This window comes from Pyrus communis, chromosome 4 (genome assembly GCF_963583255.1).
Source record: "Pyrus communis chromosome 4, drPyrComm1.1, whole genome shotgun sequence".
Taxonomy (NCBI): Eukaryota; Viridiplantae; Streptophyta; class Magnoliopsida; order Rosales; family Rosaceae; genus Pyrus; species Pyrus communis.
In genome coordinates, this window is record NC_084806.1 from 2,457,604 (window position 1) to 2,484,459 (window position 26,856).

The window sequence follows — 26,856 nt, forward strand, 5'->3', positions numbered from 1 at the left end:
AGAGATTGACTCTTTTTTTTTTTTTTTACTGGACTTAGCCTCAAAATGAGTTGACAATAATGTAATTTCAATTTGTCTTTGGCGAGAATCGAACTTAAAACCTCTTATTAATAATAAGGAATATCACTATACCGTAATACTACGTAACGACTTTTCTCCATTTGGACTTTGACCTTTGACATGCAAAAGTGGTTTTTTTTAAGGAAAACTAATGAAAAGGGTTTGAAGATTTTGAGTTTTAATGATAAAGATAAAATAAAAGGTAAAGTGAATAGTACCCGGATTGACTTTTTAGTGTAAAAATGTGGTTTTTCGTTAAAGTGAACAGTACCGTAGGCTTTTCGTTAAAATTATATATTTTTTAATAATATTTATGATTATTTACAAAAGTGGTTGCTTCTACCTTAAGGTAGGGCAGGCCGTATCCCACGCGAAGCTTCAGACCCCACAGCCTTACGTTCCATTTCGAACACAAATTGCACAACCAACAACAAAAGCAAACAAAATTAAAAGAGAAACAATTGTTTAACAAAACAAGGTTTTATCTCGTTTGTCGTAGAATTAAAGACATTAATTATTTTGGTGTGACGGGAGGATCGGAGGAGGGTTTTTGTCTGTGGATGATTTTGACGGCAAAGCACGGCTGCGGAAGAAGAGCCATGGAGGGTATGGAAATGGCGGAGTGGACGTCGATGCCTCCTCTGACGGCAATCTTTGAGGCGTTTGAGGAGTTGGGCAAGTTCCTCCAATCCCATTCCCATAACTCCCAACAAAAACAACAGCAAACGCTGCGTTTGGATACCTTCTGCCAGGCTTTCATTCTCGTCTCCATCCTCTTCAGCTGCCTTGGCCTCGCTTTCAAGTTCGCCGAGATGGAGTACGTCTCCAAGGTTCCTTTCTTCCTTCCCACCCCAAACTCAAACCCTAATTCTCATTTTCTTTATTTTTCTTCTACGATGCATGGACAAGGTGGTATCTCCACGTATTTCCATGTTATTTTGTATCTCTGTATCGTATCGTATTCCCTTGTAGTCATACAAGAATTATTTTTGTTAATTGGACGTACACCGTGTCCGTGTTAGTTTTTTTTGTATTTATTTGATTTTTGAATTTTTTATTTTTGGGATTTTGATTGTTAATTTCTTATGAAATGTATTATTTTGTTCGTTGTTCATCGTATATTCAGGTTGCAGATCTTGTGGAGGCGTCAAAGACTTACGACACATTAGAAAGTCTTCTGGATTTTGATGTTGCTAATGACACGGTAAAATCCCCGGGAAGCCATTCCCGTAATCTGCGCTGTGTCCGGCAGGGTCTCGATCTCGTCAGAGCTCTGTTCGAACAATTCTTGTCAACCGAGTACGTTCAAACCTCTTTATGTGTAATTTCATATGTTTTGCAAACTGCAGTTGTGTGTCGTTCTACAGATTTTTGGTTTTAGACATTTCTTCTTTCTTTTGCCTTTCAGTGACTACCCTTTGAGGGAAGCAGCTTCGACAGCTTATGACAATGTTTGTGCGCCAAACCACAGTTGGACAATCAGGACAGCAGTTGCTGCCGGAATGTATGCTCTTCCGTCGAGGGATCAACTTCTGGTGAATCTCGAAGAGACCCGTACGTCTAAAAGCTTTTCTCCGTCCAGAAACACTGATCTCCTTCAGTTTGCATGCTATTTATAAAATGCAATCGATTTCATTACAGATCAGTCAGCAGAGAAGAAGATGAAAAGGTACATCCAAGCCTCGCTTCCGGTTATCGAGTGCATCGACAGGCTATACCTTTCTAGGTGTTGGAAATTCAACTCAAAACAGGCTGTAAAAGGTTGCTAATGGCTGTTAGTTTCTTTACAGGTTGTATCCACTCATGCTACAACTACAAAGACTAAAGTTTCCTCCATGTGCTAGCTGAAAGTGTGTTGAAAGACAGCAGAGATGTGAGCTGCTGTGTGCAAGCCGAAAGGTTGTGATTACAACCTGGAATGATGCAAGACATGTGTGTGCCAACTATCCAAAGTTGCTGCATGTGTTTGAAAGGGTGTAAAGATGTGGAACACCATCATTCATTGCAAGTGTTGTTGCATTGTCTATTAATTTCTGTTTTGTATAAATAGGCCATCTTGCTAAGCTTAAATCATCCCATCCAAATCCCATTTCCATTCTCATTTTCAGCTTGTAAGCTTTAAGAGTTGTAAACTCTTCTAATATTTCAAAGTGTTTGTTATCACCAAGCTTGCTACTTCTTTCATATATCAAAGTCCAAGTGTTTTACCAAAGCTTGTTGCTTCCCTCCTTTCTCTATTTCTTTGTCCAATTTTATTGAGAGTGAAAGTGAGAGGTGTGATAGAGTTTGTAAACTTATCACCCACATATTTTGGTATTCAGTTAGCAAACTCTTGTGAATACCAACACTAGGAACATCTCCTTGGACTGGTGACTTGAGTCTTCATCCATCACAGTAGATGTCTCCGTTAACAGCAAAGGTCTTACAGAAAGACCTGTGCAGCGCTAGTTCATTACGATTACTTCACTAAAATCGGTCTGTACATCAACGTTATTTACCGTGCTACAAGAGAATTATTTGTTTATAGGAGGCTATTATTTAGACTGCAATACCAGAAATTTATTAGTTACATCAATTTACTGCTAGAGATGGTGAATATTATTACACAGCCATGGGTTTTTACTTCCTTCCCAAGCAATACCCTACTGTTTCCCTGTTTCAAAATTTTCTCAACAGTGATTGACAAAGAAATGCGAATACTTAAAAGTTCAAAACAAAATGAAGTACAACACAAGCAGAAAATGCTAAAAATTATGCGAGAGCGTGTTCCTTAATTGGGAACCCCTTCGAAAGACACACCTGTGCTTTGTCACTGACGAAAAATAGAGGCTTTGGGTCAAAAACATTCAATCCTTGGGAGTCCTGAAACACCGACTACAATGTGAGGCTCTCTGGGTTCTCAACAATCTTGGCAAATGTCTCGGGAAAGGCAGCCAAATCAGCACCATAAACAATCCGGTGATCAGCTGTTACGTTCACCTGTAGAAAACAGCCACATTCCAACACAATTAAGTTAACTTTTCTACAAGTTTCTAGCTAGAAGAGGAGCTATAATTTCCACATATTCAGGTACGCTGCAATTGTGTTCCAGTAACAAATTGATAAAGCACAAAAATATTCACATTGCAGAGAAACATAGACGTTAAATCCAATCAATAATGTACCATATTGATGTTTTTGGAAATAGATCAACTGCGGAGAGTTGACACACATAAAGTTGTTTCTTTCCTTTCACACAGAGGTTCATACACATAAATTTGTTTCCTTCCTCCTCCGACAAGATGAATTGACATGCATAAAGAACTGATAACAAGTACTAAGAAAAAGGTTCCTTGAGGAAAATTCCGTATAGTCTTTTGCATTGTGTATAAGTTCGTTTAACATATTCATTCCTTGTATAAGTGTGAACTTTAATTTATATCCTTGTAAAGTTTTCCAGCATATACGAGAAACGACATTAACAAACTAGTATACATTATGGAGAAAACACGAAGATACTCACCAGCATTTTACTTTTTACACTGAAGAATCCATCTGCGTCGGCCACAACAGTTGGCTTAGAAGCTCCAACAGCCATGATAGCCCCCTGATTATCAATTCAAAACTTCAGCAAGCAGCTAAAAAAATCTCGTGCGAGGACCGTCACTCAAGTTCTGCTCCTTCTCAATGTAAAAAAGTCGGTAGGTTTTACTCCTCTTGCGAAGGAGATAAACTTTGGTAGGAGTTTGAACTAATCGTGAAATCAACTAGTTAGATCAAAATTAAAAATCTCGTGCTTTTGTATAAGCGCTTCACAGATGAACATCCTTTTCAAATTTTGCTACTTGTCGGTATATAAGATTTTTCAGGCGCACTCCCAGTCAATCCTGATTAGCATGCGAGTTAATTATATACACATTATATATAATCTTTCTAAGACTAGGAGTTGCCTACTTGGGCTACTTTCTCCCTAAAAAGATAGTTGACCTACTTCTTTTCGTTCTTCGATCTGTCAATTAAGCAAACACAGAAAACGCGCGGGGGGAGGTGGTATGTCGTTTGTTCTTCCATTTTTTTATGTTTGGTTCGTCGTTTAAGTAGCAGCTGTACAGCAAATAATAGAAAGAGGTGGAGTGCTCTTTTTGTATTTTGGTATACGTGTCTGGAATCAAATCCAATCTTGCATATTCGAAGTCGATATCAAGGTGCTGAATATTCAACGATGACTCACTGTATTGTATAATAATAATAAATGCATCCCACCGTAAATCGCAAAGGAAGGGCATGACTTAAATATTGGGTTTGAATTATCATGAACGATGGCAACTTAATCATGTAACTGAGAGAAAATTAAAAATTCATCGTAAAACTAATTGTCAATATGAAAAGTAGTTTAACTACTTATAAGCCTTGCAAGGAATGGCATGAAGCAAGTGTGCCCGTTTGGCTTCACATTGGGGCAATGCTCTAATACCATTGGAAAAGTTAAGGTTACAGTATAATACTATTTGGCAATATAGGAAGTAGCCCAACTACTTAAAAGGTTTTGTAAGGCCATCTCCAACCGAACGAGGGCCAAAGGGCTCCCTTTAGCCCTGCAATAAATTATATTTTAATGAATTGTGCTAGGTCATTTTTTATACCATTTCCAACCGAGGGGGCCAAAGGGCCATAGACCAAACATAGCCCTTTGACAAAAAATCATCTCCAACCGAGGGGGCCATAAGCCAAACATAATTTATTATTTTAATTAAATTAAACTACTATATTAAAATAAGGTTTTCGGACATATTTTGAGCTTCAATCATTTTTTGAATAGGATTTCGAGTGACACGTGTTGCTAACGTAAGTAACTCCAAATTTTTTATCTTTATGTAATCTTAATAATTTTTCGAATAGGATTTCGAGTAACACGTGTCGCTAAAGTAAGTACATCTCCAGATTTCTTATCTTTATGTAATCTTAATAATTTTTCGGATAAGATTTCGAGTGCCACGTGTCGAGATGTAATTGGTTGTGCAAATTTTAGATAAGATTTTTATCTACGTGACATTTCTTATCTTCTTCAGCTTTCAATGTTGTAGGAATGGTGTAGGTATTTATAGGGGAAAAAATTAGAATTTTTTTTTAAATTCGTCCCAATAAAAAAAACCCAAATACCAACGATAACCTGATGACAACATGACATTAGCTAGCCGTTACTAGCTGGCGTTAGCATCGTTGGCATTCAAATAGGCTAAGGTGGAGGGCTGGCAAAATGTCAAGCTTGACATTCTGGCATTGGAGGTCTAGCTAGAAGTGGCCAGCTCGCTGGCCTGATTTGGAGGTTTGGACCCGATAAGGCCCACAAGCCTTTTGGCTTAACCCTCGGTTTGAGACAGTTTTCGTGTCATTCTTAGCTATTTTTAGCCCTATGATCATTTGGCCAGGTCGGCTGAAGATGGCCTAAGGTCCCTTCTTCTATTAATGTGAGATTCCTTCTCAACATAACTCGCATTATCGTTGCATGTGGAAAAGATAATTTATTTGGACGTAACTCAACTTCGAATGAAGCACAATATACATCATTGTGTTTTTGTGCATTCGAAAAAAGTCTTCCACCACAAAATTAATTAGCAATATATTAGTAATATAAAGAGTAACTCGATTACTTATAAGCACATAGAGAATCCTTTTTTTTTTCTTTCGATGCATGATGAATACTCTCCACAACATTAAAAAATTTACTGCCTGATCGAAGTTAGTCCAACATTTAGGCTTCCTCCAACCCTGAGCTATTTGCCAAATTTCCCCCTAAACCTAACCCAATCCAAGGGAAATATTTGGGCTAAATGTTAAACCCAGGCCAGATTCCACCCAAAATTTAGCCTAGAATTCAGCGTAGGCCCCACCGAACCTAGTGAAAAGTGGCGTTTGTGCGCCAAACACTGCCCACCCAAGTGCCCAACGCGCGAGATGCGCAATGTCTCAGATAGTGAGGGTCCCGCCCACGTGGGCTTGTCGGCCACGTTCCCCAAACGCCTCAACGGCTACTTCCATCTAACGGTCGCGATCACAGGCCGTTGGATTACCTAGATTCAAATTAATTTATTTTTTGTTTTTATATTTACATATTATTGAATCTAACGGCTGAGATCGAATATAATCAAATCTAATGGTAAAAAAAAAAAAAAAGATCTAACACCATCAGTTAGGTAGTAACCTAGCTCATACTTATTACCATTTACCTTGTACCGAAATTCTGATGCCCATCCATTGACAATATTTTCGAATAGATGAGAAGACCAAAGAACGTTGATATCGTTGTTTGATCTAGGAGCGCCGAAGAATGCATGCCAAATACATGTGTCGTAAGATGCCACAACCTTGAGCACGATGGTTGGCTTGTTATGATGGCTCTTGAATCGACCAGCCCAACCAGTAGGACAATTCTTCCACTCCTAATGCATACAATCGAGACTTCTTATCATGCCATGGAAGCCTATTTTGTCTGCCTCACGTAATAGCCTCTTCAAGTCTTCACATTTTGGCTTGCAGAGGTATGTGGCTCCATATATGGCTTGAATTGTCTGACAAAAGCGCTTTAGGTTCTCAATAACAGTACTTTCCGCAATTCGACAATACTCGTCAGTTGAGTCTGCAGAGCACCCATTACCGAAATGCAGATGTGAGCTTCTGATGAGGTGATAGACTTTGTCAGCTTACATGATCTATCTTCCTTGCAAAGTAGTGGTCATGATTGACAAATGCGTTCAAGATGTTTTCAAAAAGCTCTCTCCTCATCCGAAACCGCCTCCGGAAATCAAGAGCAAGAAATCTCGGACGCTCGATGAAATAATCTTTCATCATTCGGTCATGACACTTTTCTCTATCACGCTGCACAAATGAACGCCCTGTGACAGAACCACGATGGCTAGATTCAGCATGGTGCTCATATTGCATAAGCGAGTTTGCAATTTCAGCTTCGGCGTTGATCATTTATGCATCCCCAATGTCAAGCCTTGCTTGATATTGTGTCATCTACATTGCCCTGTTATGCCTTATTCTATCACCCATTGATGAGATATTGAGGATTTTTAGGAAACAAAAACACTTTGAAAGTTGAAAGATTGGTGAATATAGAGGATGATTGGAGGTTGAAAGATTGTGTGATCAACTGATATTGGACCTGTGTTTATATAGAGGATGATTGATCAAAGTCGAACGGTTGGTGAAACTTGAAAGTTTGGTTGAAAGGTTGTGGAAAATTTAGTGATTTTTCAATATTTTTGAAATTAAATATTTTTAAATTAAAATGTTAATAAAATTAATTTACGATAGTCTACATATACATATATATATATATATATATATATATCTATAATTTTTTTTAAAGCTAATTTAAGGAAAAAATTAGCCTAAATTCATTCTTTAATAATCTCAGGCTAAATTTTTAGGCAAGAAGGGTTGGAGCAGAAAAAACTGTTTCTGAGCTAAAAAATTTGACTTTTAACCCAAGGGTTGGAGATGATCTTAGTATACTATAAATAGTTTTAAATATAGCAACCGGCAAGTGCCTGAAACTGAAATGAAAGAAACTAGAAAATATTGCTTGATTCTATAAATAATTTACTGCCTGATCAAAGTTAGTCCAACATTTAGTATACTATAAATAGTTTTAAATATTGCTTGAGTCTGTCCTCTATACTTGACAAAAAAAATAAAAATAAAAAATAAAAACTAAAAAAAAAGAGAGAGATTATATCCTTTATACGTAATATAAATAAATTAGGATGATGCTATCCATGCACTCTCTTTTATCTTCCACACACTTTTTTTTAACCATTGGATTGAATAAATTGAAGATAATTAAAGAACAGAAATTAACAGGTTATGTTAAAGATAAAGATAAGTTTGTAAATAACAACACCCTACATTATCCTTTCTCACGTCCTCTCCCGCAACATGAGAAGTGAACATACCATGTGTTTCTTTGACTCATTGACTCTTTTTCTTGATTGGTGTATAGAAAGAAATAGTCCAGAGCCAAAAAAATTCCTCTCTCGATGGAGTTGTGGTGTTTTAGCCTTCTCCTAGAGCAGCGTCGTCAATGGAAAATAAGAGAGTGGATAGGTATAGGTTTTACAGTTTTGGCTTTGGAGTCTACAGACAGACATTGGGGGACCTGATTCACTCGAGCACTTCTAAATTCGGATCATCGTACGTATCTCTATCTTTAGGTGGATTGGTGATGAGAGTTCAACAACATATACCGTCCATAACAAACCTACCTCTTTTTGCTCAGTTTTCTTCTCTTTTTTTATTTTATTTTGGTAAAGTTTATATTTGAATGTAAATAGACTAACACATTGTTATAACCAAACGATGTAATCTACATCCGTAACATTCACACTTTTGCATCACAAGGGTTTACAGATAACAAACTTCATCAGGTTTTTGAAGATAGGAAACAATTAAACTTTAGTGTGGTTATCTTTTTACTTTTTCCCAAATTCTTTTCGGGTGAAAATCATACCACCTATCCATGTGTATGATTGCAATACTATTTCTACTAATTAATAAAACACTCATTGTCAACCAAAATTCTAAGTTACCAATTTAATCCTCTAATTAAAACAGAACATGAATAAAAAATATGGGGCAGAAATGTAATTTCACATAACCAAATTTTGTTTTTTGTTTTTTTTTCAAAATCTCACCTACATGTAATCCTAACATTATCTCGAAAACAAAAAAAACTTCTCACTCCCACATTCTCTATCACTTTCTTCCTCTCTCCTTCTATTTCAAAAACAAAAATAAAACATTTTCTTACACATTTTGTGTGTGCCCATATACTAGTATTAAAAGATTGAAAGCTCCTTAGCCGTCAACATCATATGCATCCACCACCCTTGCAAGTTGCAATAATTATACTTTCACATCTTTGACTATGAACTCGTTTGAAAAATATTTATAAATGACTGAATATGCTTGTAGAAAAAATATTTTTAGGGTTTAAAAGCACTTGACATGCTTTTCCATAATTAACTTAGGATTCTTTAAGAAGTGCTTTTAAAATGATCGAAAGCACTTGAAATATTTTTCCAGAATTAACTTAGGGTTGGTTCAGAAGTGCATTTAAAATGACCGAAAAAGTTTTTGGTTAAAATGTTTTTGAAACCAATAATTAGTAAAAATACAAGTGGATCCTTTAATAAAAAAAATTTAAAAAAAAAAAAAAAAGAACTTAAAGTAAGAAGCACATATTTGGTGCTTCTTCCAAAAAAAAAAACACTTAAAGTGCTTTTGCAACCCAAAAGCATTTTGAGTCATTTTAAAAACACTTCCGAACAAGCTCTTGCATTTTTACTGATCATATTCTCTAAAAGTACTTTCAATCATTTAAAAACACTTTTCAAACTAACCCTATATCACCTTTTCTTAACGGGGTGTGCTATCCACACACCCCATTTTACTTCTCACACACCTCTTGATAGTTTCTGTACGTTGATCTTCTTCAATTCATCTCATCCGACGGCCGAAAATTAAAAAGGTATGTGAGAAGTAAAATATGGTATGTGGATATCACACCCCTTTCTTAACCCTCTTTAGGCAATCATGTTTTGTTAGGTGATGCACTGAATATATATATATTCATCACATAACAATCACATTAACTACAATGCAAAATGTCTTATTCTTATAGACTATAACACAACTCGCTATTCACATCGGTGGAATTGAGGACCTAGAGAAAATTGTTGTAGACTAAACAATCACATTAACTACAATGCAAAATGTCTTTTTCCTTATAGGTGACAAATATTAATTTTCACTCTTGTGAATGAAAATTCGATATAAGAAATTATTATGACAGACTGATAATGTTACTTAACTTCGTATTAAAGAAAAGAAAAACATCGAAATCATCCTAACCCTAAGAACAAAAATCATCCCAACCCAAAACCTCATGAATCCAACAAAGCAAAACCGCTGAGCCACAGAGTTTTATCAGAGCAAGGGCCACACTGGTTTCCAGGACCCCTTCTAGCCCACCCCACTGGTCTCTTTGAATCACAATCAAAATCCGAGTGATTTAGAAAGAGTCGCGTACGGTCACGTTGATCTGAGTCATTTCATGGAATTACACTTGGAAAGGTATAGTAGGACACGTGGTTGGGTAATGGGTGATCGACCACCCTCTTTGTTACTTACAATGCTACCCATGCATATGTAGATGAACAAGTTCATCTACATATGATTTATCTTAAGATTAATTATTTCTACTGATTAGTGATTACCGTCTCCATGTTATGTATTTCACGCTAGCGATATTTTCGACCATTGATTGAATGTAGTTATGTTTAGATTAACTGTAAAAAAAATTACTCATACAGGTATAAACGACTGAGTTAACACACCCTACCTAAATAAAAAGCATTCTATTTGTTATAAATGATTGGTTTTGGTGACTTTATCAGTTTTCACCAGTTCACCATCTCTTGCTAGCGTCATGGCTCACGTCAAGCGCACTATGCATTGCACGCCCTCTATCATTTAGCTACGGTTTTCTTTATAGTTTTCTGTTTCAATATTTGTTTGTTCCTCTCCTGCCCCATCGTGGAACGCTTGGCTGCATTTGGTAAATCGAATCACCCAGTGTCACAGTGTGAACAATTGACTTATTGACTTAACTTATTTGATCTATATATGGAAATTAAAATGCGTGCAGGTCCCCCGTGAACTAATATTATATAAAATGAACATCAATAGTTAGTTAATAATGATGTTCAAGATATTGATGAGGATGGCAAGAATCTGCAACGTAGAAGCCTAATTTGGATGATTATTAAGCGATCCATGTGAATCATGATGCGATTGAAGTTGAAGTTGTTCAATAATTGCTTGACAAATGGTCATATATTTTGAACTCATCTTTGCTTAGAAAAAGCTTCTTGCTCCCAAAAAACGAGTGCAGAAATTTTAGTTATATATACTTTTATCTTTATTTGTAGACCTGTGTTCATAACTTCATGTTATATATTGCAGGCATATTTAGTTACAAAAATGATTTCATTGGTTAACCTAAAGCATTTTTCACTTAATTTGTTTTACAAAAGATCATGATTCATGACCATTTTGATTTGCACCATGGCCAAGATATCTAAATTCTAAAAATTAATGTCAGTTCCCAAATTGGCCGAAAAGCGAAAGGAATGCTTGATTGATATTTAAGTGCATAGTAAACAAATTGATCATAGAACAATACTTGTCTGTAGGAGTTCCTACTTAAAATTATTCATTATCGATTTATAGAACTCCATTTTTATAATCAAAACTGTTCATATTATAAATCATTCTATAAAGATCCCCTATGTAAAAAATCAATTAAAACTAAGATTGTTTAGTCATCGAACTATATAAAAACAAATTAACGAAATTGATAAAAGCATCACGAACAGTCTACGTATTCACTAAAATAGATTAACAAAATGAATTTATTTTAATTCATTTTTTACATAAATGATCTTTACAGTGTGATTTACAATATGAACGGTTCTGATCATAACTACAAAGCTCTGTGATTCGAACACGAAGAGTTTTAAGTAGGAGTTCCTACTCATCTTTGAATAGCCAAGCATTGTTCTTGATTATATAACACCAAAAATGCATATTTATATTAATTACATCATATATTCATATATACTAATATAGCGTTACCCTATACATGTTTTGTCGAGAATAACTTTCTTATACAACAATATATTTACACTAAGAGTTGAAATTGATTATTAATTAATCATCGTCAACAAGATTTACACTTAAGATCTCTCACTTACAAGAGAATAAAAATACTACTAGACTATTACATTAAGTGTCTCGTCTAAAATAACTTTAGACTATAGCACAAAATTCTTTAAGTGGAGGAAGAGAGGGAAGGTAACCGAACAAAAGAAATAATGCAACAAATCATTCTATATATTTATAAACAGTGAACGCCGCCAGGACCTGCAATAATATATAACACACTTAATCAGATCCAGCAGATCCTTTTAGGATTTTTTTGGTGAGGATTTTGAGGATTCGATCATTGTGCATCGTGCGATTAATTTTTGTTAGGTATTGTTTGTGTTTAATTTTAAATAAAAATATTTAAAATAATTTATAACCCTACAATGTACAATGAATAAACACGATTTATAAATTCTTACGATTCTCATAAAGAGAATCCGACGAGTAACCGGATTCTAATAAGATGAGATAAAAAAGAATTTTCAGGTACCTTAACTAGGGAAGTCGCCTAACTAGGGAAGTAGCCAAGAATTGACACATGCACATATATCGACACAATTAGGGTTTAGGTACTTTAAGCGCAGCTATAACTGGGGAAAACCATAAGAAGAAATATAAAAAACCTTAAAAAGCTCAGAATGTGAATCCCTACTTTTGAAAACAGTCAACAGTCGATATAGGGTAAAAGAATAAGAAATAAGGCATTTAAGTGGTGGATTAACTCGATTGATAACTTTTATCTTTTAACCTTGTGTGCCGGATTCAAACTCATCTCTTCTACCCCTCTAATCTAACTTGTAATAATAGAAAAACAAATATAGAAGTGAAGCTTTCAAATGCATGTATGGCTAGCTATCGTCGACTATTGTTTTAGTTTTTTGGTACAAGCCTTTCAGCTTGCCAATAATCGTGAGGAAATTAAAGCCGTGCGCCATTCCCTCGGCATTACAAGAGACAAGTTATGAAAACTGTAAATTGGAATACTCGTCTGTCCATATACATGCTACCTTCTCTTCTCTTAGTTTCAAAAGTTGTCAAAAATCAAAATCTCTGCTGCACTCCATATTTTTTTGACCGGGAACTTTAACGAAAATCTCCTGATACTGTTCACTTTAACGAAAAACCATATTTTTACACTAAAAAGTCAATCATGGTAATTTTCACTTTACCCTTTATTTTGTCTTTATCGTTAAAACTCAAAGTTTTCAAACCATTTTTATTAGTTTTCCTCATTTTTTTTATAGGCCACAATTTGCCTACCCCACCCACACTTGCAAAACAAAACAAAAAGAACGAAGAAAGAAAAATAAATATACAATAATTAAAATAATACCATCAATATTATGGAACACATTTGTGGCCACGTATACATGAAAGAGTAGTAGGCGTAAGCGTAACTCAGACAAGTTACTCTGCTAATTGCTAACTCTATCCTTTCCTTCATATCATTGCCTATAAATAATGGAGCTTCGTTGGTCACTTTAAAGCAGTATAGGAGAAAGACCAAAACTAGAAGATGGAGGAGCAAGGCAGCAGCCATGCTGCAAGGAAGAAGGGAGGCTTGGTCACAATGCCCTTCATCTTTGGTAAGAGCTAATAATATTTACTGTTTTCAAATTTCCGTTGGAGTTTAGTTTACAGCAGTGTGCTCTTTTCTTTGCACCGTAGTTTGAATATTTTTCTATATTTAGATGAATTTAGCGTAAATTATCTTGCCGTTGTCAACTTCTTATTCTCTCTCTCTTTATTTATTTCGATTTTAATTAACTATGCTATTAATCAGTGGATTGTTATTGTTGGATTTGTGCGTGTGTAGCTAATGAGGTTTGTGAGAAGTTGGCTGTGGTGGGATTCCATGCAAACATGATAAGCTACTTGACAACGCAGCTTCATATGCCGTTAACAAAAGCAGCCAACACCCTTACCAGTATTGCTGGCACTGCAAGCTTGACCCCCTTGTTTGGCGCCTTTATTTCTGATGCCTACATTGGCCGCTTCTGGACTATCACTATTTCTTCCATTATATACCAGATTGTAATTCTCTCTCTCTCTCTCTCTCTCTCTCTCTCTCTCTCTCTCTCTCTATATATATATATATATATAGCTATACATCATGCATTACGAGTAACTCAGTTGATTAATTAATATCGTATTTACTCATGTAATTTAGTTGGTTAAGATAATATTTAAGTTTTATTTCATAGTTATCAAACACCATAAAGACTTATAATTCATTGATTACTCGTGCATGTGCTTGAAGTAATTTCTCAAAAGTTCTTATCAACACTATGGAGTCTTTTTCGTGACTCAAGTATAAAAAAAAGAACAAAGATCTATAATTTGTCACAAAGTTAAATAGTTAAAATTACTAAAAAGTATATCCAATATGATTGAGTTGAATTTTTTAACGGGAGACTTTGGATGAGGTCATTAGCTATGAATATTCTTTGATTGAAACCTTGTTGGTTTTTAATTTTTGATCGAGGCCTCTGAAATCAATGTGATAATTTATTTCTATGTACGTTACTATATATTTTAAATTAAAAATTAGAAAATTTAGCTGTTTATATAAATGATATTTTAAATAAAAAAAACCATAATTTGTGGGATTAAAAATATTAAAATATAAATATACTATTGTGTGTGTTTATATATATAAACATGGGTACATTCATCAAAATTAACCAAAAAAATTATTGTATCAAAGCATGGGTACATTCTTCAAAATCACCAAAAAAAAAGAAGAAGAAGATATTAGGCTTAATAACATTAGTAAATTTCTTCGATTAAACTTCACATGGTTACATTTTAAAATCAAAGAAAAAAGAATGTACCCATAAAAGTTTAAAAATGGATTAAAAAAAATTGAATAGATTTTATATAAAAAAAATCGTACATTCTACATATAACAAAATAAAAAGTTTTACATGAATAGGTACATATAATTAGCATGGGTACATTTAGCAAAAATAAAAAGTACAAATAAAAAATATATATGGGTACAAATACAAATAAACTTTAAAAAATATGGGCACAAAAAGAATTTATTATATGGGTACAAATTAAAACTGAAAAAAAAATTGGTACAAATTAAAAAAGAATTACAAATTAAAAATGGGTACAAACTAAAACTAAAAATATACGATAAAAATTTTAGTCATAAATATAAATATACTAATTGTAACATTTTTAATGAATATATTTAGAAATAAAAAAATATTTTATTATTGAAATAATTAATGATGCTATTAATGCCAAGAACCTTGATCAAAAATTAAAAAAGAATAGGATTTTAATAAATGAAATAGTAAAAAAAAAGGATGAGAATCTAATTTCTCCGTTTTTTAACTCATTGTCGCAATCAATGAACCAGGGAATGATTTGCTTAACAGTATCAGCAGTACTTCCACAACTGAGACCTCCTCCATGCACCCACGACCAAGTTTGCGAAGAAGCCGACGGAGGGCAGCTAGCAATTCTGTATGTCTCCCTCTTACTAGGAGCACTCGGGTCGGGCGGAATCCGACCCTGCGTCGTGGCATTCGGGGCGGATCAGTTTGACGAGAATGACGAAAAACAAACCACCAAGACTTGGAACTACTTCAACTGGTACTATTTTGTGATGGGTGTATCAACATTAGTGGCTGTCACGGTGCTTGTGTATGTTCAAGACAACATTGGATGGGGTTGGGGACTTGGAATTACAACTATAGTCATGTTTCTCTCAGTTATTGCGTTTGTGATCGGGTACCCGCTTTACCGGAAATTGGATCCGGCCGGGAGTCCGTTCACCCGGTTGATACAAGTGTCGGTGGCTGCCTACAAGAAGAGAAAGCTGTCTATGGTATCTGATCCTAGAATGTTGTATCAGAACGATGAACTTGACGGTCCTATTTCTATTGGTGGAAAGCTTCTTCACACCAAGCATTTGAAGTAACTCTCTCTCTCTCTCTCTCTCTCTCTCTCAAAGTGTTGTGGTACTTTTTACCTGCTTTTTTAATTACTTGGCGAAATTGGCTTGTCCCCCTTCTTTTACCGAGAAGGGATGATAGGACTGCCACCATCATCACCAAATTATCATGGTTGTTATTAGGTGGAATCATGTTGCAGATAAGGACTAGATCATTTTGACCATGCATAATTCATATATGTTTTCTATGTAGGGACCACAATCCTTTGATCTTCCTTGAGCAGCAGCACCGCATACTTGTGTTTCTGTCATTGCTGTTCTTATGCTACGTAACAGAAGTCTCGCGTCTTCTACTCCATTAGCAGAGACTCAGATTCATCCCCACCTCCTAAGTCACCTTTGAAATTTCCACACCGTGGCTCAACTTAGCTTCACATGTGTGTGAATCTAAATCATTAGTTAACTGATACAGACAGTTTAGATTAATACAATTCATATTACGATAATTGCATAAGACTGTGAATCGGAACAGTTAATTAAATTGATTATTTGTATCATAAGGCTTCTTATCTTGATATCTAGACTGTTTACGTATGGTGATCAAATAATGCAGATTTCTTGACAAGGCAGCGATCGCGATGGAGAAGGACAATCTCAAGTCACCAAACTTATGGAGGATCAACACCGTTCATCGCATCGAAGAACTGAAATCCGTGATCAGAATGGGACCTATATGGGGAACAGGAATACTCCTCACCACAGCCTATGCCCAACAAGGCACATTCGTAATCCAACAAGCCAAAACCATGGACAGGCACCTCACAAAATCCTTTGAAATCCCTGCAGCCTCCATGTCAGTCTTTAACATAGTCACCATGCTCTCCACCCTCGCATTGTACGACCGCCTCTTCATTCCGGTGGCTAGAAAGTTCACCGGGCTGGAGCGGGGAATAACATACCTCCAGAGAATGGGAATAGGGTTTTTCATTTCGATATTCGCCACATTGGTCGGCGGATTTGTCGAAATAAAACGAAAAGAGGCGGCTTTCGCACACGGGTTGGTCGATCATCCTAATGATATGATCCCCATTTCAGTGTTTTGGTTAGTTCCTCAGTATGCCCTTCATGGGATAGCTGAAGCATTCATGTCAATCGGGCACCTCGAGTTTTTCTATGACCAGTCGCCGGAGAGCATGAGAAGCACCGCTGCTGCGCTGTTTTCGACCTCTATCTCTGTCGGGAACTACGTGAGCACCATTTTGGTTTCACTGGTGCACAAATTTAGTGCTGGCCCTAATGGATCGAACTGGCTGCCGGATAATAATTTGAACAAAGGGAAGTTGGAGAACTTCTATTGGTTAATCACGGCATTACAAGTTGTTAATTTTATTTACTACATATTTTGTGCAAAAATGTATACGTTCAAGCCGATTCAGATCGTAAAGAAAGAAGGTGCTGAATCTGGAGAAAATGAAGTGGAGCTTGCCAAGGCACAATTGGCTCAATTAGCATCTGTTAATTAATTAATTAGTGCGGAGGCAGGTAGTCATGAGTCATATTTATTACATCCAGTTTGTATGATCTTTACATAAAAATCTTGGACGAAGATGAATTTGACCAATTTGCTTCTTACCCTTTTTTTTTTTTTTTTTTTTTTTTGGTTCTTTTTTGTTCCCCAAAAGATGTGGTGAAAATGTTCACCCATCACCCCTTAATTTTATTAAAATAAAAATACAAACAAGGGAAACATACAGTCAAACCTCAACCAAGACCTCTAAAATTTTCTAATAAAAAAATATCAACTATATAATATATATATATATATATATATATATATATAAAACACAAAAACTTTAAAAAATCATTATAATGAGGATGTTATAGCCTGTTGCCATCTTCACCATATATCATAAAATAGGTGAAAGTGAAATCACATATATTTATCAGTTCTATTAAAAATATTAAATCCTGTTTACCAAATACTAAGACAACATTATTTTTTAATTAACAAATAAAGCATTGACACATCATTTGATAAACAAATTGATTTACTTTTGCATTGCTGATTTACTTTTTCGAATTAAATTATTTTACTGTATTTTCATTTAGTTCTTTGTGGTCAATGTATCTTCAATTTAGTTTAACCAACAATTAAAAACGTGGGAAGTAACATATGGGCTGGATTCAATTTTGGTTGATCTTAAAAGGGCCTTGAACCAAGCCCGTTTTAAAATTGGACCTGGCTTGAAGATTTAAAGCAACCATCAAGGCCCTAGTGCAATCACCGTCTGGAAGGCATAAACAATAGGAAGAAGAGATTGGCTTTTCTCTTTTTTTTTTTTTTTTTTGGGGTTAATCTAAGCTTCCTACTTTGAAGTTTCGTAATTTTTAATATTTAATACATAAAGTTTTTTTAATTTCAGAGTCATATTTTAAGTTTGGAACAATTTTATACATCCGTTAAGTTTTACGTTAAGTTTTCTGTTAATTGATGATGTAGTGCTTACGTGGACAATAACTGAGTGTTACATATCAATATGGGCCCAATTCAATATTAAAAAAAAATACGAAAAAAAAAAAAACCATCTGCACCTCAATTTCCCTCTGCAACCCGCAGAGAGGGAGAGCAGCTCCCGAAGCAAAACCAGAAGCAGAGGTGGAAGAAGAGGAAGTGGAAGCAGACGAAGAGGAGGAGGAGCTTTGGACGTCGGACTCCGATGTCGGAGATGCGTTGGACTTTTTGGACTCCAAGGACGACGACAGAGGAGTAGAAGGCGGCTTCACCGTCAATTCACCAATTGCCCACGGCGGCCTTCACTCCCGCCCTGCTTCCTCGACCCTTCAGCCTCTCGCTAATCGCAACCAGAAGTTCACTACCCATTTTTCAAATTTAACACTGAAATTTTAATTGGGTTTGTTCTTCTTGCTGTTGTAATTGTATGTAAAACTTAGAATTTAAAGTGGATTTCAATTGTAAAATTGTTTGGTTGTAAGTCTGTTTATTGTTTGGTGCTGATTTTCTTGCAAAGTTGACGTCTTTTGATTTGGGTTTTGCGGGTGTAGGAGTGGAAAGGGAGGTCCACGTGGACAGGACCGTGAAATTCGGGTTGTTGGGGTTCCGCAGGCTGGCGCTGTGGACGAATTCGTAGACGAGGAATGTATGGTCGGTTGAGATGGACGCGCCGAGGAGCTTGATGATGGAGGTGTGGTGGCTGCGGCAGAGGGTGGAGAGGCGGGTTTTGAGTTCGGCGGCGGAGAGCTTGACGCGGAACTTGTGCTGGAAAATGACGGCGTCTTTTTCGCGGAGTTTGCAGCGCCAGGAGGGGGTGGAGGTGGAAGGCTGTTCGAAGGAGGAGGAGGCGGCGGAAGTTGGGTGGGTGAATTGAGCGGATTGCTGGGTGCGTGGGGTGCGGCGAGGGGTGAAGACTGAATGGGCGGCGCTGACATTTTGGATTTGCACATATAGGTGGAGGTCGAGGAGGGAGGGTCGGGGGTTGAGGAAGAAGACACTTTTTTCTTTTTTTTGGAAATTTTGTAATTTTTTAAATTTGTTAATGTTTAATGTTTATTTATTTTTTATTTTTAATATCCACGTGGGATCTTTATTGACACATGGCACCCAATCATTGTCCACGTGAGCGTTATGTCATCAGTTAACGGTCAGACTAACAGATATATAAGACTGTCCCAAGTATGACTCTAGGACGAAAAAAACTTCATGTACTAAATGATGAAAACCACGAAATTTGAGAATAGTAAATTGAGATTAACCTTTTTTTCTTTCTTTTTTCTTGACCAACAATAGTATCTACGTAAAGGAGAGAAAGAATGGTCTTGGTCTTACAATAAACTATCAATAATGTAATTCAAATTTGATTTTAATGAGAATCGAGCTAAGCTATCTCACTTTATAAATAGAGAAAAATACTACTATGATATAGTACTACGTGACGACTTTTCACTATTTGGACTTTGACCTTTGACATGCAAAAGTGATTTTTTTTTAACAAATTATTATTATTTACAAAAGTGGTTGCTTCTACCTTAAGGTAGGGCAGGCCGCATCCCTAGCGAAGCTTCAAACCCCACAGCCTTACGTTCGTTTTCAAACACAAATAACACAACCAACAACAAAAGCAAACAAAATTACGAAGAAACAATTGTTTAACAAAGCAAGGTTTTATCTCGTTTGTCGTAGAATAAAAGAAATTAATTATTTTAGTTTGACGGGAGAGTCGGAGGATCGGAGGAGGGTGTTTGTTTGTGGATGATTTTGACGGCAAAGCACTGCGGCGGAAGAAGAGCCATGGACGGTATGGAAATGGCAGAGTCGACGTCGATGCCTCCTCTGACGGCAATCGTTGAGGCGTTTGAGGAGTTGGGCAAGTTCCTCCAATCCCATTCCCATAACTCCCAACAAAAACAACAGCAAACGCTGCGTTTGGATACCTTCTGCCAGGCTTCCACTCTCGTCTCCATCCTCTTCAGCTGCCTTGGCCTCGCTTTCAAGTTCGCCGAGATGGAGTACGTCTCCAAGGTTCTTTCTTCCTTCCCACCCCAAACTCAAACCCTAATTCTCATTTTCTTTATTTTTCTTCTCCGATGCAAGGACATGGTGGTATCTCACATATCTCCATGTTGTTTCTTATCTCCGTCATACAAGAATTCTTTAGTTAATTGGATGTACCTGGTTCCCGGGTCCGTGTCCATGCATTGTAGTTTTTCTTGTATTTATTTGATTTTTTTTTTTTTTTTTTTTGGGATTTTGATTGTTAATTTTTATGAAATGTATTATTTTGTTTGTTGTTCATCGTCTATTCAGGTTGAAGATCTTGTGGAGGCGTCAAAGACTTACGACACATTAGAAAGTCTTCTGGATTTTGATGTTGCTAATGACACGGTAAAATCCCCGGGAAGCCATTCCCGTAATCTGCGCCGTGTCCGGCAGGGTCTCGACCTCGTCAGAGCTCTGTTCGAACAATTCTTGTCTACCGAGTATGTTCAAACCCCTTTATGTCTAATTTCATATGTTTGCAAACTGCAGCTATGTATCATTCTACAGATTTTTAGTTCTCGTTTTCGACATTTCTTCTTCCTTTTGCCTTCCAGTGATTACTCTTTAAGGGAAGCAGCTTCCACAGCTTATGCCAATGTTTGTGCGCCATACCACAGTTGGACAATCAGGACAGCGGTTGCCGCCGGAATGTATGCTCTTCCGTCAAGGGATCAACTTCTGGTGAATCTCGAAGAGACCCGTAAGTCTAAAAGCTTTTCTCCGTCCAGAAACACTGATCCCTTTCAGTTTTGCATGCTATTTATTTCTAAAATGCAATCAATTTCATTACAGATCAGTCAGCAGAGAAGAAGATGAAAAGGTACATCCAAGCCTCACGTCCGGTTATCGAGTACATCGACAGGCTATACCTTTCTAGGAACATCTCCTTGGACTGGTGACTTGAGTCTTCATCTATCACAGTAGATGTCTCCGTTAACAGCAAAGGTCTTACAGAAAGACCTGTGCAGTGGTAGTTCGTTACGGTTACTTCTTCACTAAAATCGGTCTGTACATAAACGTTATTTACCGTGCTACAAGAGAATTATGTTTATAGGAGGCTATTATTTAGACTGCAATACCAGAAATTTATTAGTTACATCAATTTACTGCTAGAGATGTTGAATATAATAACACAGCCGTGGGTTTTTACTTTCCACCCAAGCAATCCCTACTATTTCCCTGTTTCAAAATTTTCTCAACCGTGATTGGCAAAGCAATGCAAATTCTTAAAGGGAAATGTTATTGGCACTCCAAAAATCCCATTCTACACTCCTCACTAGTGTATTTTTCTTTCCTATTATAGAAAGTTTTGGAGTGTAGAATGAGATTTTTGGAGTGCTAATAACAATTTCCTTCTTCAAAGTTCAAAACAAAATGAAGTGCAACACATGCAGAAAATGCTTAAAATTATGCGAGAGCATGTTCCTTAATTGGGCACGCCGTTCAAAAGACACACCTGCGCTTTGTCACTGACGAAAAATAGAGGCTTTTGGTCAAAAACATTCAATCCTTGGGAGTCCTGAAACACCAACTACAATGTGAGGCTCTCTGGGTTCTCAACAATCTTGGCAAATGTCTTAAGGAAGGCAGCCAAATCAGCACCATAAACAATCCGGTGATCAGCTGTTACGTTCACCTGTAGAAAACAGCCACATTCCAACACAATTAAGTTACCTTTTCTACAAGTTTCTAGCCACAAGAGGAGCTATAATTTCCCCATTTTCAGGTACGCTGCAATTGTGTTCCAGTAACAAATTGATAAAAGCACAAAAAGAAAAAGATTCACATTGCAGTGGAACCTAGATGTTAAATCCAATCAATTATATAACATATTGATGTTTCTGGAAATAGACCAACTGCAGAAAGTTGATACACGTAAAGTTGTTTCTTTCCTTCCACACAGAGGCTGATACACAAAGTTGTTTCCTTCCTCCTCCGACAATATGAATCGACATGCATAAAGAACTGATAACAAGTAAAAAAAAAAAAAACTAAAAAAGGTTCCTTAAGGAACATTTCATATGCTCTTTTGCATTGTGTATAAGTTTGTTTAACATATTCATTCATTGTATAAGTGTGAAATTTAATTTATATCCTTGTAAAGTTTTCCAGCATATACGAGCAACGACATTAACAAACTAGTATACATTATGGAGAAATCGCGAAGATACTCACGAGCATTTTACTTTTTACACTGAAGAATCCATCTGCATCGGCCACAACAGTTGGCTGTGAAGCTCCAACAGCCATGATAGCCCCCTGATTATCAATTCAAAACTTCAGCAAGCAGCTAAAAAATCATAAAAAACAGAACAATCCTGTTGTTGATTCATGAAAGCGAAAAATTCTCGTCTTTAAGGGTTAAAACTCACCTGGCCTGGTGGAAGAATAGCATCAAACTTGTCCACTCCAAACATGCCCAAATTGGACAAGGTGAAAGTTCCTACACAGAGTCCAAGACAACTTAATGAGTATAAACCGAAAGCAAGCAGATAAGAGAACATGGACTGACAGAGAGTTTGTAAACAAAGACCTGTACTGTACTCATGGGGCTGAAGTTGCTTGGAACGGGCCTTCTCCACTAACTCCTTCCATTTCTGGGACAGCAAATACAAATCCAACTGTGCAAACAAATACAAATCACCGATCACTAATCAGAACCCAAACAACTAAAAACAGAATTACTAAATGTCGAAGATAAAGGTTCCTCTGCTAATTGCACCAAGGCCTTTCGATAAAACCCCACACGAACTAAACAAGTGGTTTAGTTGGGGACAGTATTGGTGTTGGTTAGTAATGGTCCACTGACCGCTTCTGAAATCTAACACTGCATTACTTAGTAATTACATATTCTTTGAAAGTAAGACCTTGTCGGCATCCTGAAGAACAGGGGTCATGAGTCCTCCATTGATTGCCACAGCAACAGCAATGTTTATGCTGCTGTTATACAAAAAGCTCTTTCCGTCTTTGCAGCTCGCATTCACAACTGGGTGCTGAGCAAGTGCCATAGCAACAGCCTTGGCCAACAATGCAGTCATTGTCACACCCTTTGGTTTCACCTGTTAAACAATTTCAATGAATTCAAATCAAAATCCCAGAAATGCAAACACCAATCAAACCCAATTGAAATTCCGAACGAACATTTTAATTAATCAAGCAGTATCCACAATGTACCTTTTCATAGAGGGCGTCGATGGCATCGCTGTTAATCGGGTACCCGACCCGGAAAGTCGGCACGGAGAGGCTTTCCACCATGTTCTTCGAGACGGCGGCCTGCATCGTGGTAAATGGCACCACGGTTGACCCGGGAAGCAGTGGCGGGGGTGCAGCAGAAGGCTTGGGTGGAGCAGCGGCCACCGAAGTGGGCTCGGCGGCGACGGGTTTCGTGGGCATGACAATTCCGGCAGCCGCCTCCACGTCAGCAGGGGTAATTCGGCCAAATGGGCCGGTGCCCACCACGGAGGCAATGTCGACCTTGTGCTGCTTGGCTAGCTTTTTCGCGAAAGGAGTGGCCACGCCCTTTTTGGGAGTGTAAGTAGCAGTTGCAGATGGAGCAGGCTGGGCAATGGCAGGGGCGGGAGTGGCAGTAGCAGGAGGAGGAGTGGGCGTAACAGCAGCTTCAGCTGGGGAGGAAGAAGCGGCGGAAGCAGACGAGGAGGATTTGGCTTTTTCCCTGGCCTCGGCGACTTCCTCTTCGGTCTCAGCGAGAAGCCCGATGGCGGCGCCGACGGGGGCGGTCTCGCCTTCCCCAACGACGATTGCGGCGAGAATGCCGTCGTAGAAGGTCTCGACGTCCATGTCGGCTTTGTCAGACTCGACGACAACGACGCTCTCGCCTTTGGAGAGGACGTCGCCCTCGGATTTGACCCAGGAGACGATCTTGCCCTCGGTCATGGTGGAGCTGAGGGCGGGCATGAAGATCTCCCTGATCTTGGATTGGACGGTGAGGGTGCGGCGGCGGGGATTAGAGCGAAATGCGGTGGAGGAGGATGAGGAGAAGGGGGAGGGGCGCCATGGGAGGGAGGTGGAGATGGAGGAGGAGAAGGAAATGGGGGTCTTGGAGAGGAAAGGAGACGACGCCATTGGAATGGACTGGGAGAAAGGCGAGAGAGAGTGAGTTGAATTGGGAGAGAAATGGAATGGAGTGGGGAGAGATGAAAAAGTTGATAGAAACAGAGGGGGGCGGAGAAGACGAGGGAGAGTTGGCTGGAGGCTTTGAACTACCCGCATCAAACTGGGGAGATTTAAATTGTTTACATCGCCATTCGTCTGCCACTTGGCCACTCCCACTCCTCCTTGTTACGAGTCATTTTTCAATGTTATCGGCACACGAAGTAATACATCATGTGTCATTATACAGATTGTAAGATTTGTGTGTCAAAAATTTAATAACTTAAAAAATAAAATTTTTCACCACTTACATAAAAACACATGGTATACCACTCGTATTCCCGTCACATTTAAAAATTTCTCCCTTATTACCACTTACGTTCATGTTACAACTAAAAATTTCTTCTTATTTAGGATTTTACTTTATTCATTTCTGTTTGGAAAATGGCTGAAATATCAATTTATAAATTTCAATTGTTGAAATTTTTAGGGTTTGTTTGATATTTGGTTGGTATTTGGTTAATATTTGATTTATATGTTGTCTATGATTGATTGATCTTTACGGTTTTTTTTATTGATATGTAGTCAACATTTGATGTTTTCTATGTTTGATGAACACATTGTCAATAATTAGTATAATGTATAAGATATATACGATCAACATTTGATCGATATGTTATTGATAGTCGGCTGCTATGCCACTAGTATTTGTAAAATGATTATTTCAATCAATTTCCACACTTAGGGGCGTTTTTTGCCCTCGCTAACTCTCACTTGATTGGACTGGACTAAAGGTTAGTCCAGTCCCGTGTTTGGTACCCGTTGGGACTAACTTTAATGGCACTAACCTTCACTCGCCTTGACTAACCATGGGATTAGCTGGTCTTAGCGAAACCCCTAAAAAACTATGGGATTGCTAGTCCCATTTTCAAAACTGTCTGCATGTTGTATGAAAGCTACAAGTCTACAAGCATGCTTCTGGGCAACTCCATTTGCCCTCCCATGCCCTGATCTAAAACCCAAACCCATTCGCAACCTAAATCTCAAAATCCAACCACCAAAATCCCCCAAAAAAATAAAAAATAAAAAATAAAAGGCAAACAATCTCAATAGAAAAATTCTGCCTTATTTTTGAAAATTCCCATAAAGGTTCCCTTTTCTCCATAAAATTCCGAAAATAAACGGATAGAAAAGGGGAGAGAGTTGGGGACGAAGAGAGATTAAGAGACATAGAGGGAGAGAGAAGGTAGCTTTGGGGATGATTTTGCAGGAAACTTGGTTTTGAAGCTTTTTGCAGGAAAAAGATGGGATGAAAGGAAGTATTGGGGATGGAACCAAAGAGGAACAAAAGTAAAGAACTCTCTAGAGAGAGGTAGAAGTGTGTGTTCGAATTTTTGGGGAAAAAAAAGTTGAATGAATAATAAAATATTATTAGATATATATTAAATAATATAATAATATAATTTGTTATTTTATCTAATTTTTTAGTCTGATACTGCATCAAATGCTTTACTAAGTTAGTCAAGTTTAGTCTAGTCTAAGCCAGTCCAGCTTAGTCCCTGCAACTAGTCTAGTCAAAGATAGTTCGATGTAACAAATGCATCCTAAAATCCTAGCTACATAATTATGTTCATGTTTTATTTATACAATAATATTGGAGATGGTTTATGAGTTAAATCAATGGTGAACCATTACGTATAGGTTTTGTCATTGGGGTGAAGCGAAGTTGATACCAAACAATTATAATTAAACATGAATAATACTATACCACAGCGTTAGTAATACGTGCATGTTTAAATAGTCATTCGTGGACATAAATTGTTGTTGATATATACGAGAAATGTTACAGAGGTTCTCTCAAAAATAAATAATCTGCCACCTCATGTTTTCAGCATAATCCCTGTGCCAATATTATGAAACATTATGTCAAAAAAGATGAAGTGGCGAAGAGTCATACTTTGAGAGAATCTCCTTAGCATTTATTTATATTTACACATTTTGACCACTAAAGAGTATGATTTGGTCTAAACTTCTCTTCTTAATAGTTTTAATTATCACATTTTAACCCTTTTGTTTTTTAACAAATAACTACTCCAATTTATGAGTACTTGAACTCGAATGCAAGTGAAGGAGCACATCCGGTTTTAACCAGTACTTCTCTGTTTAGCATGGGTGCATTTTTGCTTAGCTGTCTCAATTGATTGTAACGCTCATTACCATGTTTATCACCATTAGATAAATTTAATTTTAAATTTTGTATTTGTCCACTACACAGTTCTTAAAATTTAAATTTATCCCATGATAATAAATGAAGTGATGAATATCATCTTTATTTGAAGTTAGTGGGTAAAAATATTTCCATTTAGCACAGAGTGGAGGTACATTCCACGCTTTTACGAAAAATTATGAAAATGTGAAGAATATCAACAGTAAACCGACTTTGGGCCAAAGATTGCTGGTTTTTAAT

At 37.1% G+C, this 26,856-nt stretch overlaps 5 protein-coding genes across 5 annotated transcripts; 3 read left to right on the forward strand and 2 right to left on the reverse strand.

Annotated features, from left to right (window-relative positions):
• The first annotated feature begins 1,150 nt into the window (after nt 1-1,150).
• Nucleotides 1,151-2,365, forward strand: LOC137731277 (ACD11 homolog protein-like). The gene is made up of 4 exons (XM_068470376.1): nt 1,151-1,359; nt 1,469-1,614; nt 1,702-1,729; nt 1,851-2,365. Exons 1-4 carry the CDS (start codon nt 1,151-1,153, stop codon nt 1,906-1,908), a joined length of 441 nt encoding a protein of 146 aa, XP_068326477.1. The 3' UTR covers nt 1,909-2,365.
• Nucleotides 2,366-2,934: 569 nt separating this feature from the next.
• On the reverse strand, nt 2,935-7,017 carry LOC137731278 (uncharacterized). The gene is made up of 4 exons (XM_068470377.1): nt 6,745-7,017; nt 6,267-6,479; nt 3,563-3,646; nt 2,935-3,039 (listed from the first exon to the last, which is right to left on the reverse strand). The coding sequence occupies exons 1-4, from the start codon at nt 7,015-7,017 to the stop codon at nt 2,935-2,937; spliced, it is 675 nt and encodes a 224-aa protein (XP_068326478.1).
• Nucleotides 7,018-13,311: 6,294 nt separating this feature from the next.
• LOC137731281 (protein NRT1/ PTR FAMILY 3.1-like) lies at nt 13,312-17,247 on the forward strand. The gene is made up of 4 exons (XM_068470380.1): nt 13,312-13,400; nt 13,631-13,848; nt 15,188-15,747; nt 16,338-17,247. The coding sequence occupies exons 1-4, from the start codon at nt 13,331-13,333 to the stop codon at nt 17,245-17,247; spliced, it is 1,758 nt and encodes a 585-aa protein (XP_068326481.1). The 5' UTR covers nt 13,312-13,330.
• A 2,633-nt stretch (nt 17,248-19,880) lies between these two features.
• LOC137732117 (ACD11 homolog protein-like) lies at nt 19,881-21,212 on the forward strand. The gene is made up of 4 exons (XM_068471414.1): nt 19,881-20,261; nt 20,547-20,719; nt 20,834-20,979; nt 21,072-21,212. The coding sequence occupies exons 1-4, from the start codon at nt 19,992-19,994 to the stop codon at nt 21,176-21,178; spliced, it is 696 nt and encodes a 231-aa protein (XP_068327515.1). The 5' UTR covers nt 19,881-19,991; the 3' UTR covers nt 21,179-21,212.
• A 138-nt stretch (nt 21,213-21,350) lies between these two features.
• LOC137732116 (dihydrolipoyllysine-residue acetyltransferase component 4 of pyruvate dehydrogenase complex, chloroplastic-like) lies at nt 21,351-24,492 on the reverse strand. The gene is made up of 6 exons (XM_068471411.1): nt 23,454-24,492; nt 23,147-23,338; nt 22,813-22,900; nt 22,652-22,722; nt 22,455-22,538; nt 21,351-21,915 (listed from the first exon to the last, which is right to left on the reverse strand). Exons 1-6 carry the CDS (start codon nt 24,360-24,362, stop codon nt 21,811-21,813), a joined length of 1,449 nt encoding a protein of 482 aa, XP_068327512.1. The 5' UTR covers nt 24,363-24,492; the 3' UTR covers nt 21,351-21,810.
• Nucleotides 24,493-26,856: the final 2,364 nt, after the last annotated feature.

Coding starts and splice junctions, on each gene's coding strand:
- LOC137731277 (XM_068470376.1), top strand. CDS start 1,151: ATGTATTATTTTGTTCGTTGTTCATCGTATATTCAGGTTGCAGATCTT. Junction 1,360..1,468: donor GAACAATTCTTGTCAACCGA/GTACGTTCAAAC, acceptor TTTGCCTTTCAG/TGACTACCCTTTGAGGGAAG. Junction 1,615..1,701: donor GGTGAATCTCGAAGAGACCC/GTACGTCTAAAA, acceptor ATTTCATTACAG/ATCAGTCAGCAGAGAAGAAG.
- LOC137731278 (XM_068470377.1), bottom strand. CDS start 7,017: ATGATCAACGCCGAAGCTGAAATTGCAAACTCGCTTATGCAATATGAG. Junction 6,480..6,744: donor TTGCAAGGAAGATAGATCAT/GTAAGCTGACAA, acceptor TGTATGCATTAG/GAGTGGAAGAATTGTCCTAC. Junction 3,647..6,266: donor CATCAGAATTTCGGTACAAG/GTAAATGGTAAT, acceptor ATTGATAATCAG/GGGGCTATCATGGCTGTTGG.
- LOC137731281 (XM_068470380.1), top strand. CDS start 13,331: ATGGAGGAGCAAGGCAGCAGCCATGCTGCAAGGAAGAAGGGAGGCTTG. Junction 13,401..13,630: donor CACAATGCCCTTCATCTTTG/GTAAGAGCTAAT, acceptor GTGCGTGTGTAG/CTAATGAGGTTTGTGAGAAG. Junction 13,849..15,187: donor CTTCCATTATATACCAGATT/GTAATTCTCTCT, acceptor TCAATGAACCAG/GGAATGATTTGCTTAACAGT.
- LOC137732116 (XM_068471411.1), bottom strand. CDS start 24,362: ATGGCGTCGTCTCCTTTCCTCTCCAAGACCCCCATTTCCTTCTCCTCC. Junction 22,723..22,812: donor GCCCCATGAGTACAGTACAG/GTCTTTGTTTAC, acceptor GACTCTGTGTAG/GAACTTTCACCTTGTCCAAT. Junction 22,539..22,651: donor CTATTCTTCCACCAGGCCAG/GTGAGTTTTAAC, acceptor ATTGATAATCAG/GGGGCTATCATGGCTGTTGG.
- LOC137732117 (XM_068471414.1), top strand. CDS start 19,992: ATGATTTTGACGGCAAAGCACTGCGGCGGAAGAAGAGCCATGGACGGT. Junction 20,262..20,546: donor AGATGGAGTACGTCTCCAAG/GTTCTTTCTTCC, acceptor TCGTCTATTCAG/GTTGAAGATCTTGTGGAGGC. Junction 20,720..20,833: donor GAACAATTCTTGTCTACCGA/GTATGTTCAAAC, acceptor TTTGCCTTCCAG/TGATTACTCTTTAAGGGAAG.